The 18,914-nt window shown below is 38.5% G+C and overlaps 1 protein-coding gene across 22 annotated transcripts in view; it reads right to left on the reverse strand.

Annotated features, from left to right (window-relative positions):
* Window positions 1-17,997, reverse strand: part of PTBP2 (polypyrimidine tract binding protein 2) — an 89,294-nt gene extending 71,297 nt beyond the window's left edge. For 4 of the 22 annotated variants that reach the window (XM_081492673.1, XM_081492672.1, XM_081492671.1 and 1 more), the window contains exons 1-2: window positions 17,883-17,997; window positions 16,202-16,232 (exon numbers count right to left, since the gene is read on the reverse strand). In XM_081492673.1, the coding sequence (XP_081348799.1) occupies window positions 16,202-16,232; window positions 17,883-17,890 (39 nt within the window). In that variant the 5' untranslated portion in view covers window positions 17,891-17,997. Of the gene's footprint in view, window positions 1-16,201; window positions 16,233-16,957 lie in introns of all 22 variants that reach the window. The other 18 variants (XM_081492689.1, XM_081492684.1, XM_081492680.1 and 15 more) reach the window with 7 other exon arrangements.
* Window positions 17,998-18,914: the final 917 nt, after the last annotated feature.

Raw genomic sequence — 18,914 nt, forward strand, 5'->3', positions numbered from 1 at the left:
GTACAAACTTGGAATTCTGACATAAAGTGAAAAAATAAAAGTGGAAGTCACTCAGTCGTGTCCAACTCTTTGTGACCCCATGGACTGTAGCCTGCCAGGCCCCTCTGTCCATGGAATTTTCCAGGCCAGAATACTGGAGTGGGTAGCCCTTCCCTCCTTCAGGGGATCTTGCCAACCGAGGGAATGAACCCAGGTCTCCCACGTTGCAGGCGGATTGTTTACCAGCTGAGCTACCAGGGAAGCCCATAAATTAGCCCTGACGTGTACCACATGCTGATATAGTTAACAATATTTGAAAGTTGCCTAAAGTAAATCTTAAAAGTTCTCAGCACAAGGAAAAAAATTTAACTATGTGTGGCAATGGATGTTAACTAAACTTATTCTGGTAATTGTTTCACAATTTATACATACATCAAATCATGCTGTATGCAGTTCAGTTCAGTCGCTCAGTCGTGTCCGACTCTCTGCGACCCCATGAATTGCAGCACGCCAGGCCTCTCTGTCCATCACCAACTCCCGGAGTCTACCCAAACCCATGTTCATCGAGTCGCTGATGCCATCCAACCATCTCATCCTCTGTCGTCCCCTTCTCCTCTCGCCCCCAATCCTACCCAGCATTAGGGTCTTTTCCAATGAGTCAACCCTTCGCATGAGGTGGCCAAAGTATTGGAGCTTCAGCTTCAACAACAGACCTTCCAATGAACATCCAGGATTGATCTCTTTTAGGATGGATTGATTGGATCTCCTTGCAGTCCAAGGGACTCTCAAGAGTCTTCTCCAACACCACAGCTCAGAAGCATCAATTCTGCGGCGCTCAGCTTTCTTCACCGTCCAACTCTCACATCCATACATGACCACTGGAAAAACCATAGCCTTGACTAGACGGACTTTTGTTGGCAAAGTAATGTCTCTGCTTTTAAATATGCTATCTAGGTTGGCCATAACCTTCCTTCCAAGGAGTAAGCGTCTTTTAATTTCATGGCTGCAGTCACCATCAGCAGTGATTTTGGAGCCCAAAAAAGTAAAGTCTAACACTGTTTCCACTGCTCCCCCATCTATTTCCCATGGAGTGATGGGACCAGATGCCATGATCTTGGTTTTCTGAACGTTGAGCTTTAAGCCAACTTTTCCACTCTCCTCCTTCACCTTCATCAAGAGGCTCTTTAGTTCTTCTTCACTCTCCGTCATAAGAGTGGTGTCATCCGCATATCTGAGGTTATTGATATTTCTCCCGGCAATCTTGATTCCAGCTTGTGTTGCTTCCAGCCCAGCGTTTCTCATGATGTACTCTGCATATAAGTTAAATAAGCAGGGTGACAATATACAGCCTTGACGTACTCCTTTTCCTATTTGGAACCAGTCTGTTGTTCCATGTCCAGTTCTAACTGTTGCTTCCTGACCCGCATACAGGTTTCTTAAGAGACAGGTCAGATGGTCTGTTATTCCCATCTCTTTCAGAATTTTCCACAGTTTATTGTGATCCACACTGTCAAAGGCTTCGGCATAGTCAATAAAGCAGAAATAGATGTTTTTCTGGAACTCTCTTGCTTTTTCGATGATCCAGCGGATATTGGCAATTTGATCTCTGGTTCCTCTGCCTTTTCTAAAACCAGCTTGAATATCTGGAAGTTCACGGTTCACGTATTGCTGAAGCCTGGCTTGGAGAATTTTGAGCATTACTTTACTAGCGTGTGAGATGAGTGCAATTGTGCGGTAGTTTGAGCATTCTTTGGCATTGCCTTTCTTTGGGATTGGAACGAAAACTGACCTTTTCCAGTCCTGTGGCCACTGCTGAGTTGTCCAAATTTGCTGGCATATTGAGTGCAGCACTTTCACAGCATCACCTTTGAGGATTTGAAATAGCTCAACTGGAATTCCATCACCTCCACTAGCTTTGTTTGTAGTGATGCTTTCTAAGGACTACTTAACTTCACATTCCAGGATGTCTGGCTCTAGGTGAGTGATCACACCATCGTGATTATCTGGGTCGTGAAGATCTTTTTTGTACAGTTCTTCTGTGTATTCTTGCCACCTCTTCTTAATCGCTTCTGCTTCTGTTAGGTCCATACCATTTCTGTCCTTTATCGAGCCTATCTTTGCATGAAATGTTCCTTTGGTATCTCTAATTTTCTTGAAGAGGTCTCTAGTCTTTCCCAATCTGTTGTTTTCCTCTATTTGTTTGCACTGATCGCTGAGGAAGGCTTTCTTATCTCTCCTTGCTATTCTTTGGAACTCTGCATTCAGATGAGAATATCTTTCCTTTTCTCCTTTGCTTTTCGCTTCTCTTTTCTTCCCAGGGCTGGGAGCTGGGGGCGGCGGCCGAGAGGGGCTAGGCCGGGCCGGGGCCCAGGAGCTGGGGGCGGCGGCCGACAGGGCCTAGGCCAGGCCGGGGGCTGGGGCCGGCGGCAGCGGTGGTGGCGGTGGCAAGAGGAATTACCCAAGGCCCAAGGTAAGAGAAACCCAAGTAAGATGGTAAGTGTTGCGAGAGGGCATCAGAGGGCAGACACACTAAAATTAAAACTACAGAAAACTAGCTAATCTGATCACACGGACCACAGCCTTGTCTATCTCAATGAAACTAAGCCATGCCGTGTGGGGCCACCCAAGAAGGATGGGTCATGGTGCAGAGGTCTGACAGAATGTGGTCCACTGGAGAAGGGCATGGCAAACCACTTCAGTATTCTTGCCTTGAGAACCCCATGAACAGTATGAAAAGGCAAAAGGATAGGACACTGAAAGATGAACTCCCCAGGTCAGTAGATGCCCAATATGTTAATGGAGATCAGTGCAGAAATAAATCCAGAAAGAATGATGCAATGGAGCCAAAGCAAAAACGATACCCAACTGTGGATGTGACTGGTGATAGACACAAAGTCCAATGCTGTAAAGAGCAATATTGCATAGGAACCTGGAATGTTAGGTCCATGAATCAAGGCAAACTGGAAGTGGTCAAACAGGAGATGGCAAGAGTGAACGTTGACCTTCTACGAATCAGCGAACTAAGATGGACTGGAATGGGTGAATTTAACTCAGATGACCATTATATCTACTACTGTGGGCAAGAATCCCTTAGAAGAAATGGAGTAGCCATCATGGTCAACAAAAGAGTCCGAAATGCAGTACTTGGATGCAATCTCAAAAACGATAGAATGATCTCTGTTCGTTTCCAAGGCAAACCATTCAATATCACGGTAATCCAAGTCTATGCCCCGACCAGTAACGCTGAAGAAGCTGAAGTTGAACGGTTCTATGAAGACCTACAAGAACTTCTAGAACTACCACCCAAAAAAGATGTCCTTTTCATTATAGGGGACTGGAATGCAAAAGTAGGAAGTCAAGAAACACCTGGCGTAACAGGCAAGTTTGGCCTTGGAGTACATAATGAAGCAGGGCAAAGGCTAATAGAGTTTTGCCATGAGAACGCACTGGTAATAGCAAACACCTTATTCCAACAATACAAGAGAAGACTCTACACGTGGACATCACCAGATGGTCAACACCGAAATCAGATTGATTATATTCTTTGCAGCCAAAGATGGAGAAGCTCTATACAGTCAGCAAAAACAAGACCGGGAGCAGACTGTGGCTCGGATCATGAACTGCTTATTGCCAAATTCAGACTTAAATTGAAGAAAGTAGGGAAAACCACTAGACCATTCAAGTATGACCTAGATCAAATCCCTTATGAGTATACTGTGGAAGTGACAAATAGATTTAAGGGACTAGGTCTGATAGACAGAGTGCCTGATGAACTATGGACAGAGGTTCGTGACATTGTACAGGAGACAGGGATCAAGAAAATCCCCATGCTGTATACCTGGAAATAATACAATGTTTTATGTCAATTATATCACAATCTCAAAAAAAAAAAAAAAGGAAAAAGAGAACTCTACAAATAACAGCTTACTGCCAAAAAGTATCAACTGATTTTTCTTAATCTTAAATGCATTTTTAAATAAGAAAATACCCATGTTCAGCATGTAAAGTGACAAAAAATAATAAAACAAATCTAGTTGAGTAGAAAGATAAAAACAGAAATTAGTGAAATATTAAACAAAAAAATTACAGAAGCTGGTACCAGTAAAATAAGGCCTCTGACAAGAAAAATAAAGGATAAAATATGAATATGTGCTTTAAGCAAAAATAAAAAAGGGAGAATTAAAAAATGCTATAAAATTCTGAGAAATAGCAAAGTACTGAATAACTGAATAAATCATTAAACTGTGATGGGAGATGGGAGCAAGGATCAAGAGGGAAGGGACATACGTATACCTATGGCTTATTCATGTTGTTATATAGCAGAAGCCAATACTATATTGAGAGGCAATTATCCTCCAATTAAAAAGAAATAAATCTGAAAAATAACTTTGGAAGAAATCAAACTATTTGTCAATAAAAGCCTCTCTCTTTCCTCATGCCTTTCACATAAGCTGTTTAAAATCCTTGCAACCTGTGGGACAAATGATGGGAAGTACAGTGCATTAGCTTTGGCAAAATTGTCAGTGATTCATTTTCGTTTTTGCCTAAAGCATTAGTTTCTGCATTGAGTATGTCTTTTACAAATAAAGAAAATATAATGGAGAAGAAATATGCTCTCCAATTAATTTATAAATTTAGTACAACTGTAATCAAAAATCACAAGTCTTCATGGAACCCAGCCATCTTATCTTGTATATATACACATACACACACATATATATAAATATATTAAATGAAAAAAAAATGCCAAGGACAGTTTTTAAGAAAAGTTGTGAAATTTACTCACCAAGATTCCAAGACTTATCATGATGCTACATTAAATTAAGACATGTATTGATAGCCATAGGATAGTCACAAACAATGAAACAGAGGAGACAGCCCAGGGAAGTTTCTCACATATATGGAAACATGACAACTAATACTGCAGATCAGTAGGAAAAACATGAATCAATCAAGTTTGTAGCAAATTTGTTAGCCATAAGGGAAAAAAATTATATAACCTTTATAACACACTAAAATTAAATTTCAAGTAGACTGAGGCCCTAAATGTGAAAATCAAAATTCTTAAATGTTCAAAATACAATCTGGAAGACTATATAATGGACCAATTTAAAACAAATTTCTTAAAGCTAAAACAAATTTAATGTTAGTATTTCCAAATCTAATCATCAACTAAAAAAAAAAAGCCACAGACAGGAAGTTTATCTGTATCTTGTACAACAAAGCTTTAGCGCCCACAATACATAAAAACTCCTAAGAACCAATAAAAGGAAAAGCTCCTTAAATCAATATATAAAAACTCCAGGAAAATAAATGAAAACTTTGAAGCTGACTTCTAGTAAAGTGCTCCTTCTTAGGATTTACAGATTTACAGGACTTCCCTGGTGGCTCAGAGGGTAAAGCGTCTGCCCACAATGCGGGAGACCTGGGTTTGATCCCTGGGTCGGGAAGATCTTCTGGAGAAGGAAATAGCAACCCACTCCAGTATTCTTGCCTGGAAAATCCCATGGATGGAGGAGCCTGGTAGGTTACCGTCCATGGGGTCTCAAAGAGTCGGTCACGACTGAGCAACTTTACTCACTCACTCACTTACAGATTAAAGAACTATAATAAAAAGCATCACCATCATTTGAGCAGTTATGTACCATTCTGTGCTAATTTTTTTACATATTGTTCAATCAAGACAACTTTTGAAATACGTCCCGTTAAACCCATTTTAAAAGTTGTAAAACTGAAACTCAGAGGTTACCTAGTTCAATGTTAGCGCGTCTGTTAATTCTAAATCATGTGTTTTTAATTTGACAAGACCTACACTGACAAAACATTTCTTTTTCACCATCAATAATTCCAATCTATATTATAATACTGTATCTTTATTATAAAAATTTTATTTGGACTTTCAAGATACACATCTTTGCATATATCCTTTAAGAATACTAATGAACAGATACTTATAGAGCTGACTATGCTGAGCATAAACAGGTTTAACAAAGTTATCATGATGAATGGTCTTGAAAAAAGTATTACACAGACATACGTGAAAAAAATAATCACCTATCATGTATCTTTTAAAGGAAAAACATTCCAACACTTACAAACTATTACTAAAAATCAAGAGAACATGATGGTCTCTAGATCCATCCACCAACTGACATATATGGAGAACATAATAATTGTAACATCAGAACATAATCAGTAGATGCAGACTATGGATAACTCTGCATGACCAACAACCAGTTTTCTTCAAAAATAAAACGTAATTATAAAAACCTCACAAGGATAAAAGGATAATTTTCAGATTGAAAGAAATTTATTTACTGAATCTATTGACCTTATCTGATCGTGAACCTTCCGTAACACTAAAAACAAAGCCAGTAAACATACAACTTGTAAGACAAATAGAAATCTTAACACAAATTTGGCACTTGAAAACATTACGCAATTGCTGCTGCTGTTTTTTTTTTTTTTTTTCTTTTGGAGGGAGTGCACTGTGGTTGTATTTCTTTAAATCAGAGAGGAGGGGAGAGAGAGAGAGCTGACTCTATCTTTAAGAGACACACCAAAGCATTTACGAATGAAAACAAATACCTGGAATTTTTCTCAAAATAACACAGGAGGAGAAAAGTAGAGTGTGGATATCCTAAATTTTAGCAATGGGTTGTTTGATGATGATTGTTTGGACTGAGTGACAGATAAAAAACAGTTTATGATACTACTATGTCTTTTTTCTATGTTCAAAATTCACAATACCTATAACAAGAATCATTACTCAAAAACACATTTCTTCCATAACTTTTTTATTATATTACTTTTCAAGTAAAGAGATTACCTAGCCACCTTAGCCCTTCATGAATAGCTAAAACTAAATTAAGAAACCTATTTAGCTTTCAATTTAGCAACACAAACGAACCAAATAAGATATCTGAACAGTTAACTACAGAGGTTCATGATTCTAAATCATAGTGCTCCATATAATACTGAAGCTAAGGATTTTGCAGCTCAGTCTAGACATTCTAAAAATAGAATAATGAGCTACTTTCATACATGGAAGCTTACAGGTGTATGGTTTTTCCAGTAGTCATGTATGGATGTGAGAATTGGACTATAAAGAAAGCTGAGCACTGAAGAATTGATGCTTTTGAACTGTGGTGTTGGAGAAGACTCTTGAGATTCCCTTGGACTGCAAGGAGACCCAACCAGTCCATCCTAAAGGAAATGACTCCTGACTATTCATTGGAAGGACTGATGCTGTAGCTGAAACTCCAATACTTTGGCCACCTGATGCAAAGAGCTGACTCATTTGAAAAGACCGTGATGCTGGGTAAGACTGAAGGTAGGAGGAGAAGGGGACAACAGAGGATGAGATGGTTGGATGGCATCACCAATTCAATGGACATGAGTTTTGAGTAGACTCCGGGAGTTGGTGATGGAGAGGGAAGCCTGGCGTGCTGCAGTCCATGGGGTCACAAAGAGTTGGACACGACTGAGCTACTGAACTGAACAGGTACAGGGAACACTGCCTACCACATGAAGTACAAACTTTCTGCCTACCTATCTGACATCCTATATTTTATCTCCCTCCCACATACAAACTCTGCAGTAAAATTCAAATGATTCAGCTGATTGTTCAATGGTTATGAATCTGTGCCAGCCTATTGACATAACTTTAGACATGTCTTTCCCTCAACATGTATTGCTCAGTTCTGCTCCCAAACATTTACATGCACTGGTCACAATCTACTAATTTCATGAAATCTACTCTGATTCTACCAACTAATGTTCCCTACTGTAGCCTTAGGGCATTTTTGTAAACCTTGTATTGGTGTATTTATGTCTTTAACAAGATAAGGTCCTATAAGATATAGCTCTTTTGGATCTCCAGGGAAAAGGAAGAATGTTCAGCAATAAAATTGGCATTCTTTTTACTTATAAGTACCTCATGAGATTATGAGCATACTGAAGCCAGAGACCCTTCAAGAGTCATTAAGTATACTGAGTATGTACTATGTAATATGTACTACTGATGCTGGAAAATCAATAAAACAAGTAAGGTCTCTGCCCTCAAGACACATATATCCTATTCTTAGTGTCTTTGAATCACCAGTTTTTAACATAGTGCTGTCATTTAGTAGATACCCTATAAATGTCTTTAATTTGAAATTCTAATATAAATACCCTAGCAAGCATTATGTAACATTTTAAGAAAACTCAAAACCTAAAAACCCGAATAACAGTTTTTGCTTAGAATACTGGTCATCAATCAGTTATATTCAACTACTACAAAAAAGGTTATGTTTAGTACTATTTTATTGCAATTATCTAGGAAAGCCAATGATGCTGAATAAAATACCCATATTACAACTTAAATTGTCTTTGCATTCAGCAGTTTACAACTGGTGCTTTCAAAATTCTAGTGAAATTTAACCTGAAAAAAGCTAACTGCTTGGGCCCATTATTCTGTAAGAATTTCACAGAGGCAAAATGGTTAAGAGTATAGAAATAAACCTCTGAAACAAATTACAAAGAATTAAAAAAAATTTTTTTTAAAGAAATGCAACAAACTTTGTATTAAAATCTACCAATTTCCTTCCTGTTTCACAGTCTCACTGACCTAACCAAATAAAAAGGGGTCTATAAAGAAGGCTAAGTGGCGAAGAATTGAAACTTTTGAACTCTGGTGTTGCAGAAGACTCTTGAGAGTCCCTTGGACTGCAAGGTGATCCAACCAGTCCATCCTAAAGGAAATCAGGTCTGAATACTCACTGGAAGGACTGATGCTGAAGCTGAAACTCCAATACTTTGGCCACCTGATGCAAAGAACTGACTCACTGGAAAAGACCCTGATGCTGGGAAAGACTGAAGGCAGGAGGAGAAGGGCTCAACAGAGGATGAGATAGATGGTTGGATGGCATCACCGACTCAATGGACTTGAGTTTGAGTAAACTCCAGGAGTTGGTGATGGACAGGGAGGCCTGGCATGCTGCAGTCCACGGGGTCGCAGAGTCGAACACAACTGAGGGACTGAACTAACTGAACTAAGATCAATGAAAACATTCATATGGATAATGAAAAGTGAGATTTCAAGATACCCCAGAGCTACAAAAACTGGATATTCTATATGTAGTCTAAATTGGTTAATATTAATAAAGGACTTAGTTCATGGAAAATACTTTTTATGTACAATCACATTTAATATTCAAAGTTTGTAATCTCAATAATAAAGAAGCTTTAGTTTAAAATGTTTAAGTATCAAACAGAAAAAAAAGCTGAATTATACTACTTAATAATTCAAATGGGCTTCCCTGGTGGCTCAGATGGTAAAGAATCTGCCTGCAATGCAGAAGACACTGATTTGATTCCTGGGTTGGGAAAATCCCCCGGAGAAGGGAATGACTACCCACTCCAGTATTCTTGCCTGGAGAACCCCATGGACCAGGGAGCCTGGTGGGCAACAACATCTAAATGCCCAAAACTGTATCAAAAAAGTAATAAAACTGTAGGAAAAAGTACCTATAATGCATATATATCAATTATCTTTTTATATAGAGTTGGGCAAACAAGATAATCATTAAAATAGTTCACATATTCAAAGAGGCAGTTCACAGAAACAGAAAGCCAAAGTTTTAAAATCTCACCTATTTTAAAATATAAATTACAAAGCTTTTTTTACCCTAAAATTAGCCAATATTCTAAATTTTCATTAAAACTCAGAATTGGTAAGGGTGCAGAAAAACAAGCACTCCCATACACAACTTTAGAAAACAAATGAGTTAAGAATCTTTTTGGCATTGTAGTTTTAATAAACTCTTTACCTGTAATTTAATTTGACGCGTTTTTACTTCTACTTTTAATATGCTCACTTGTTAACTGCAAGAATAATTAAATCAAAATATTAGTCGATGTGGAACTAAACTGTGATGTGTAAAGTAACTACACTGTGATGCACCCATGTAACAAAGAAGACAAAACTATAATTGCAGAGACCATATTAAGTAAATTTTTTAAGTGAACTTCTACTTCTGGCCAAGAAGGTGTAACAATGGACCAATCTGCCCTACTTAGGAAAACAAAAAAGTCACACATAATATATAAAAAATGTTTTTCAAGACCACTGGACACTAGACAATGATGGACCATGAAATAGTCCCAGCTTACTGGCTTGAGAAAGTCCGGGTCAAGGCCCAGCTCCGATAAGGAAACTGGGTTGAACTTCAAAAATTCCCTGAGAGTAAAAGTCAAAAATCCAAGATCAAAGCAGCTCAAGTTTGTTTGGCAGAGTTCAAGAGAGAACTGCACAAAGAGAACTCTGGAAATCTGCAGAGAATCCTCCCTGAGTATTCAATGCAAGTGCATAACTATGTAAAGTAGAAGGTTATTTCTCTTGTTGTTTAAGTCTTTTAAAAAGATATATGGCTACTTAAAGAATGCACTATAGAATTTACAACATGTATAAGTAAAATGTTATAATAACAATAGTACACAGGCTAAAAGGGGAGAAGTATTCTAATACTTTAATGGCAGAAAGCCAAGAGGAACTATAAAAGCCTCATGATGAGGGTGAAAAAGGAGAGTGAAAAAGTTGGCTTGAAATTCAAAATTAAAAAAACTAAGATCATATCATCTGGTCCCACCACTTAATGGCAAACAGAAGGAGAAAAAGTGGAAACAAGTGACAGATTTTATTTTCCTGGGCTCCAAAATAACTGCACACAATGACTGCAGCCATGAAATTAAAAGACACTCGCTTCTTGGAAGAAAAGCTATGACAAAACTAGACAGCACATTAAAAAGCAGAGACATTACTTTGTCAACAAAGGTTCATATAGTCAAAGCTATGGTTTTTCCAGTAATCATGTACAGATGTGAGAGCTGGACTGTGAAGAAGGCTGAGCGCTTAAGAAATGATACTTTTGAACTGTGGTGCTGGAGAAAACTCTTCAGAGTCCCCTGGACAGCAAGGCGATCAAACCAGTCAATCCTAAAGAAAATGAACCCTGAATATTCATTGGAAGGACTGATGCTGACGCTGACGCTCCAATACTTTGATCACCTGTAGTCTACAGGAACTACACCTTAAACTGAAGGATACAATAGTCTGAAAGTAACATAATGGAAAAAGATATACCATGTGAACTCTACTCAAAACAAAGCCAAGATGACTGTATTAATATTAGAAAAAGTATACCTTAAAGCAATTACCACGAATAAAAATGTCACTGTATAATAATAAAGAGGTGACTGAATCAAGAAGACATAGTAATCTTAAACATTTATGTACTAATTGTAATTTCAAAAATATAAAGTGAAAATGATAGAAATGCAAGGCAAAACAAATGAATGCACAATATAGGAGATTTCAATATCATCTTTTCAGTAAGTGACAGCAATAGAAAGATGAGGAGAGACATCACTTGAACAACACTACCAATAAGCATGACCTAATTGACATGTACAGAACACATCACCCAACAACAGAATACACCTCTCTATAAAGCACTTAAAACTAACAGGATATATGATATGTGAACCATAAAATAAGAAAAAATTACAAAGATTCAAGTCTTCCAAAATATATTCTCCAGGCACAATGAATTAAATTAGAAACAAACAAAAAAAAGTATATGGAAAATTCCAAATACTTGGAAATTAAATAACATACCTCTCAATAACCCATGGGTCAAAGAAATAAACATGGTAGATACTCTGAACTGAATGAAAAGAAGCTTACATGTAAAAACTTGAGGGATGCCATGAAAGCAATATTTGTATGAAAATACATAACATTAATCCTCTGTATTAGAAAAGATACCATGTCGACTACATAAACTTTAATATTAAACAGGAAAAGAGCAAACTAAATACAAAGCAGAACATTAAAACAGCAGAAATCAATAAAATGGGAAATGGAAAACATAGAAAACTCAATGAAGCCAAAAGCTGATTATTTAAATTAATAAAATCAATCTAGCCAGACTGATAAGGGAAAAGACACTAATTATCAATATCAGGAATGAAAGAGGTGACATCACTATAGATTCTAGATATTAAAAATACAAAAATGTAATACAACAAACAACCCTACAAATAAGTTTAGCAGCTTTGATGAAAAGTTTAGCAACTTTGATGAAACAGACTAATTCTATGAAAACAAAATTGCCAAAGCTCACTCAAAAGGAAATGGATAATCTGAATAGTCCTGTATCTATTCAATAAATTGAATGTGTAGTTTAAAACCTTCCCACAAAAACAGCAAACCCATACAAACCCATACTGGTGAACTGTACCAAACATTTAAGAAAAAAAAATGTCATTTAAGGTATTTAATTTCAGGAACAAAGTAAGAATGCTTGCTCTCCTTATTTAAACATTGTACTAGATGCCTCTTCATACTTAGTGACTGAACAACTAAATGCCATAGGTAAGAAAAAGAAAAGACATCCAGATAGAAAATATGATAAACAGTGTACACAGAGAATCTGACGGCATCTACCAAAAAGCTGTACACCACAATAAAAATGTCTGGCAAATGTGCTAAATACAAAAGCAATGGGCAAAAATAATCTTTATTTCTATACATTAATAACAAATGGACATTTTTTAAAAAATATTATTTAGAATAGCACCAAAAAAAAAAACTAAATAAGGATAAATCTGAGTAAAAAAACAAAAAATCTGTACAGTGAAAACTAAAAACACTGCTCCAAAAAGTAAAAGACTGAATTAAATGTTAAGATAATTTGTGTTCATGGGTGAAAAAACTCAACATTAAGATGTTAATTTTCACCAAATTGCTCTATTGATTCAAGTTAATTTCAATTAGATTCCAGCAGGCCTTTCTGTAGAAACTGACTCATAGGAAAATGTAAAGGACCCAGAAGAGCCAAAACAACTTTGAAAAAGAATAAAGTTCTACTTTATTTCAAGATTTGATATAAAACTACAGTAATTAAGACAGTACATTTTTGGCTACTAAATAGACAAAAACGGGTCAATGGAAAAGAATACAGTATACAGACATAGAATCATATGTAGAAACATAATTGTTTTTGACAAAGATGCACAGCCAATTCAATAGAAAAAAGTCGTTTCAACAAATCATGCTAGAAAAAGTGAATGTCCATATCCAAATCCAAAAAAATCTTGATTCATACATTGCATCATATTAAAAAAAGTTAACTCAAGAACTTAAATGTAAAACTAAAAACTATAAAATCTATCAGAAAACAAAGGAGAAATCTTTGTGACCTCGGGTTTCACAAAGATGGCCTGTTTTTGTTACTTAGTCGCTAAGTCATTTCAGATTCTTTTGTGACTCCACGACTGCAACCCACCAGGCTCCTCTGTCCATGGTATTTCCCGGGGAAAAATACTAGAGTGGGTTACCATTGCCTTCTCCAAGGAATCTTCCTAACCCAGGGACCAAACCCGTATCTTCTGCATTGCAGGTGGTTTCTTTACCCCTGATTCACTGGGAAGCCCTCACTGAGCCACCAGGGAAGCCCTGAAGATGACTTAGATATGACCAAAAGCATGAGCCAAACACCTGGTAAACTTAAATTCATCAAAATTAAAAAATGCTATTTTTCAAAACACCGTTGAGAGAATCAAAACAAAAAAGGCAGAAAATACTGTAAACCATATACCTGATAAAGAACTTGTAACCAGAATGTAGACTTCTCAAAACTTAAAGAAATAAATCAATTTGAAAAGTGGACATTTAAATAGACACCTTAACCAATGACATACAGCTTGCAAAAAAGTCCATGAAAAGATGTTCAACACCTAAGACACTAGAAAAACGAAAAATAAAACCACAAAGAGATTACTAGTTCACATTCATGAGACAGTCTACAATTAAGAAAAGACAGTAACAAGCACTAGCGAGAATGCAGATGGAGGACACCTCCAGCAATAAACTGGCAGCAATGCAAAAATTTAACCACTTCGGAAAACTGCAATTTGTTAAAAAGTTAAATATTTGCCTAACTATATCATCTAGCCATTCTAATTATAGGTTTTTCCCCAAGAGAAACGACAGCATTTGTTCACAAAAAGACCTGCACAGGAATGTTCACAGAAACTTTATTTATAATAGATCCAAATTGGAAACAATCCAAATGTCCATCAAGAGCTGCATGGATAAACAAACTGCTGTATGTCTGTACAATGTAGTACTACTAAGCAATAAAAAGGCATGAACTATTGATACACAACATGGGTGAAATTCCAATATAATAATGCTGAGTGGAATGATCCGGGAAAAAGAGGATACATACTGTATGACTCTTCATTTAAAATTCTAAGAACTGCAAACTAATCTATAGTGACAGATCAGTGGTTGGTTGGGGAAAGAAAGGCAGAAGGGAAGAATTACAAAGGGGCAAAATGATACTCATGGGGTTCATTATCCTGATAGTAGTGGTTCATAGGTGTATATATGTCAAAACACTGTATACCTTAAATATAGGTGGTTTATCTCAAATTATATCTCAATAAAGCTTTTTTTTTAAGGCACAATATGGGCCAGTATACATGGCATGAATCCATTTGTGTAACTAAACAAGGATGTTTATATGTGTGGTAATATGTAAACTAGTAAGTTCAGGAAAAAAAATGCACCAAAAAATTTTTAACATAATTACCTACACCTAAGAAAAAGGACTGGAAATCAGTGAGAAATATTTTTCACTTGAATTTTTTTTTAACTACACACATGTATTACTTTTTTAAATTTCATGAAAGCTTAATTACTTGCACATAAATCTAACGCCAAAGGAAAAATTCTTAACCATTATCCTAGCAGGTTATAAAAATACAACTTCAGTTATCAAAACTTTTATATTAAACAATAGACAAAAAAAATGGCTAGCAACCACCTTAACCTCATTTTCTAACATTTCCTCTTCAAACTTCTAATGTAGAATACTGCCAATAAACCACATCTGAACCCCCTCTTCCAAGCATCTTCATTTCTTTCTGCTTGTTCTGGGTTTTGTGAATTCCTTTTCTCCTTATCCAGTAATTGACAACTCAGACTTGCATTTATATTCTTTATAAAAATTCACTTCCAGAAGACATGCTTGGATGGTAACTACATCTGACCCTCTTAACTTAGAAAATAGCATTGCTGAATAAAAATAAATACACCTTCCCACAAAAAGCTCATTACTTCTCCCTCAATCTACATATGAACTTAACAGATAAAGCAAAATAGTACAGCGTGGACGAGCGTTTAATTTACTAGATAGAGGACAGAAAATAAGCAAGAAAATATTTCCAAGTGTTCTAAAGAATATCACACTGTTATTGATGAAATTTTAAGAATTCCAAAAATTATTTAGAATAGTCAGGCATAACTGGACTCTCAAGAGCGAACTGCCTCTCACGACCACTCACACTTGAAGGAAGTAGATGTCTTGCATCCAACAAGTATTTGAGATCTAGGCTTGGAAGACATTTGCCAGGCTTGGAAAATTAAAGATTTGAGAATCGTGCCCTAACAGGGCAGAAAGGTTTACAAACAAAAATTTGTAATACATCCCAATGTTAAAATGTACAAAGATTCAAGGAAATGAAAGGCCTAAGCACTAGACCTGAGGTTTAAAGTATGAATAGTTTTTCTGGCCAAAGTGAGGAAAGATTCTAAACAATCTCTACTATAAGGACCAACTTTCTTTAATAGACACACAAACCAACTCTGTAACTTCTGACTCAAATTTGAAGCTAACTGCCTGAACAAGTTTCTTAATTGTCTTTAAGAATCAGGGTAACTGATTTCTAATGAAGCTTATTACTGGTGAAAATATGTCTTCATAACAGAAAAGCAGAGTGAAAAAAATCTTATATTACTACAGTTATATCATTTAGGTCAAATCACTTATCTGTCCATTTAAAAGCATAATTTCCCCTCAGAAAATTGGGTTATCATTTTATATTTACAAGAAGCCATGTCTGAAAGCTTTTTCAATTCCTTGGACACCATTCATACTTTAAAATGTTATTCTCAGAGACTGCTTTTCTAGAAAAATTTACGGTTGTCTATTTAGGTTAAAACTATTTATATAAACCAATTTTAAAAATTCAACAAGTACTTTCCACTGGAATTTTTGTAAGCTATATTATAGTTTTCAAAAGTCAACAGAAAGTTCCATTAATGATGATAACACACTCAGTAGATCGAGGAACCCAGTTTTCATTAGTTTTAAACACTGTTTTTTCCTACCTTTACGCCAACTGCAACCTCAGTGACAATTCTGTAAGACAAACAAACAAAAGCTTCAACCTCTAGTTCTTCAAATGGTCATTGTTTGAAACTTTTTAGTTCATCATTCATAAATCTTCCACTCAAAATGCAAATGGAAAACACACACAAAGATGGTCAGTGGAACATTATCAACTTGGCTTTCTAGAAATGACTTTCAAACTTGTGAGGAAACTCAGTTTTGGTTTTTTGTTTTTAATTTCAAATGGCAAAAAGAACAAAACCCCAAAGCCTACATAATGTCCTGCTGCACTTTAAGAATTTAAAACTTAATTCAACTCTTTAGCAATCTTAATAGGATGAGGAAACATGAAATTCAGTACAAATTTTGCCATGTATTTCTATGTTAATCTGGGGAAAACAGTGAAATCTGGATTTGTTTCATCTAGAAAATAATCTTTAGAGAATCTCTAGGATGACTCAAATTTCGTTAGTCTGTTAACTTTTATTAGATCTGGACTTAGTATCTTTAAAAAACATCGAACTCCAGATGCTTAAAAAAACCTAGTATTTTACTTCTGACCCTTCAAATACAGTAACTGATTCCAATAAAAGATACTGTTTTCCTATGCTCCCAAACGGGCTGAATACGGCTGTTTCGCCCTAAAGGGTGCCTCCTTTAACAATGAGTTAAATTATTATAGTCTTTCCAGGTGTGGAGCGTTAAGTACCAGGGAGACCCTGGTCCCATATCATTTCCCGAAGCCTTTGCCTCACCTCACTTACTTAGCATTCTATCGCCAGTCTCAAAGATGCAGACGGTTCTGGCTTTTTAAGAGTTGTTTTTGTTTTTCCAGAAACTGGTCAAAGTAGCTGCAAAGATGGCCCTGTGTTGACTATCTGCTCTTCCTTCTGCCACAGCTCTTGGCCTTTGCCCATGTGACTAATGTCCACCACAAACACTTCGTATCTGAGATGATTTAATTTCTGGGCCCTACTGCCAAGCCTTCAACGTTCTTAGGCCGCACAGAAAGGCATTTTTCAGCCTCCCGCCCCCACTAGCTGACTCCAGTGAAAACAAAGGAGTGTGACATCTGCCCTCCCCCTTCCTCCCGCCGCCGCACGCCTCCCCGCCCCCCTTCCCCCGCGGCTCCCACTTAGCTTTCCCGGGAGCTCCCGCCACCGGCATCTCCCCCAGCCAGCGCGGGCCAGGCGGGGCCAAGAAGGCTTGGGACTTCTAGGGAGGAGGTCCGGGGGGGGGCCCTGTCTTCTCTCAGCGGGGAGCAGCACCCCCCCCAAAGTAGGCCTCGCTCTCCGGCCGCTACACTCGCTCCCACGAGAACCGCTCGTCCGGGGTCCGGGTCCCCGGTTACGGATCGAAATGGCTCCTAGAGGGGGGAAGGGCCGAGCGAGACGTTCCGGGGCCCCCACCCCATCCCTCGCCGCCCCTCCAAGACCCGCGGCTTCTCCGGGGTCGTCGCCCCAATGCCGGCCAAGCCTACGAATCTGCTTTCTTCCCGTTTTCTCGACCAGAGCCCGCCGGGGAAAGCCCAGGGAGGGGTGTGTGCGATGGGGCGGGGGTTGGGTAACGGCAGCCCAGCCCTGGGAGGGGCCGCCAGAGGGTTTCTGCCCGACCCCGGACGGGGCCACAGGCGGACCCCACTCCCCTCTCACACGCCACCTCGCCAACCCCGTTACCTACCCGTCCATTGCCGAACCGAACAAAGCTTCGCTCACAAGAACCGAGCCACGCAGCCGGCGAGACACACAAGCGGAGAGAAAATGGCGGCTAGAGCCCGACGGAAATTGCCGAAGGTGCCGGAGCGCACGGGGCAGCGCGTGGCAGCGGCGGCGGCGGAAAGAGCCGAGCGCGCCGGCGCCCGGCTGCGGGCGGCGAGCGGCGGGGCGCGAGGACGACGGGGAGGGGGCGCCGCCGCAGTGGCCTCCTACGCGCTGCCGCGCGCCTGGGGCCCTCCGCCCTTTGCGCTCTGGGCCTTGGCCTGTTGCTGAGCAGCGTAGCTTGCTGGGTTTCTATTGTACGTTCCTCCCCGAAGTCCCTGTTGCCCCCTCAGGGCGGTGTGGGTGGGCTAGCACCCAGCCCTCCACACCCACTGCCCTGGACCTCGGGAGAGTGTTCCCTGGACCGCAGGACTGCCCAAAGACCTCCTCCACTCTTCCCTCCAAAGCAGGTCCCAACTTGGCTACCCTCGACTTAGATGGGCCAAGAAAAAACTATTTCATAGCTTTTTTATTTTTTTTTACTATGCCATCTTTTTATTAACAGACCTCTCCATCCTCTCAAAACCCAAAACCAAAAGAAACTTTATCCCATTAACCAAGACCACTGCTTAGTGAAAACAGTGCTTCTGAAGCAAGTAGACATCAGATTGAAATATAGGCTTTTGCTTACGGACACTTGAAGTTCCAAGGGGAGGAAGACATGATTCTCCCCTCACTCAGCTGATGATTAGTGGGCACCTGTAGGAAATATTTACAATACCTGGATGGAAAAGAACACAGGTTGAGAGATGTATTAAAAAGTTGGTAAGAAATCTGCTACCAACAGTAACATCTAGCATTTGGGGGCTTGAGAGAGCAAGTGGGGATGGAAGTACTAGCTCCATCTTTAACATTAGTTAAACACTACTGAAATTGACTCCCTTTTCTAAATCTCTCACTGGTCTCCTTTTAAATTTTAAAAGGATATTGGACAATTCTTTTCAAGTGTTTTTAT

The sequence above is a fragment of the Giraffa tippelskirchi genome, chromosome 5, assembly GCF_054371585.1.
Source record: "Giraffa tippelskirchi isolate mGirTip1 chromosome 5, T2T-mGirTip1v1.2.pri, whole genome shotgun sequence".
In the NCBI taxonomy this organism is placed as follows: domain Eukaryota; kingdom Metazoa; phylum Chordata; class Mammalia; order Artiodactyla; family Giraffidae; genus Giraffa; species Giraffa tippelskirchi.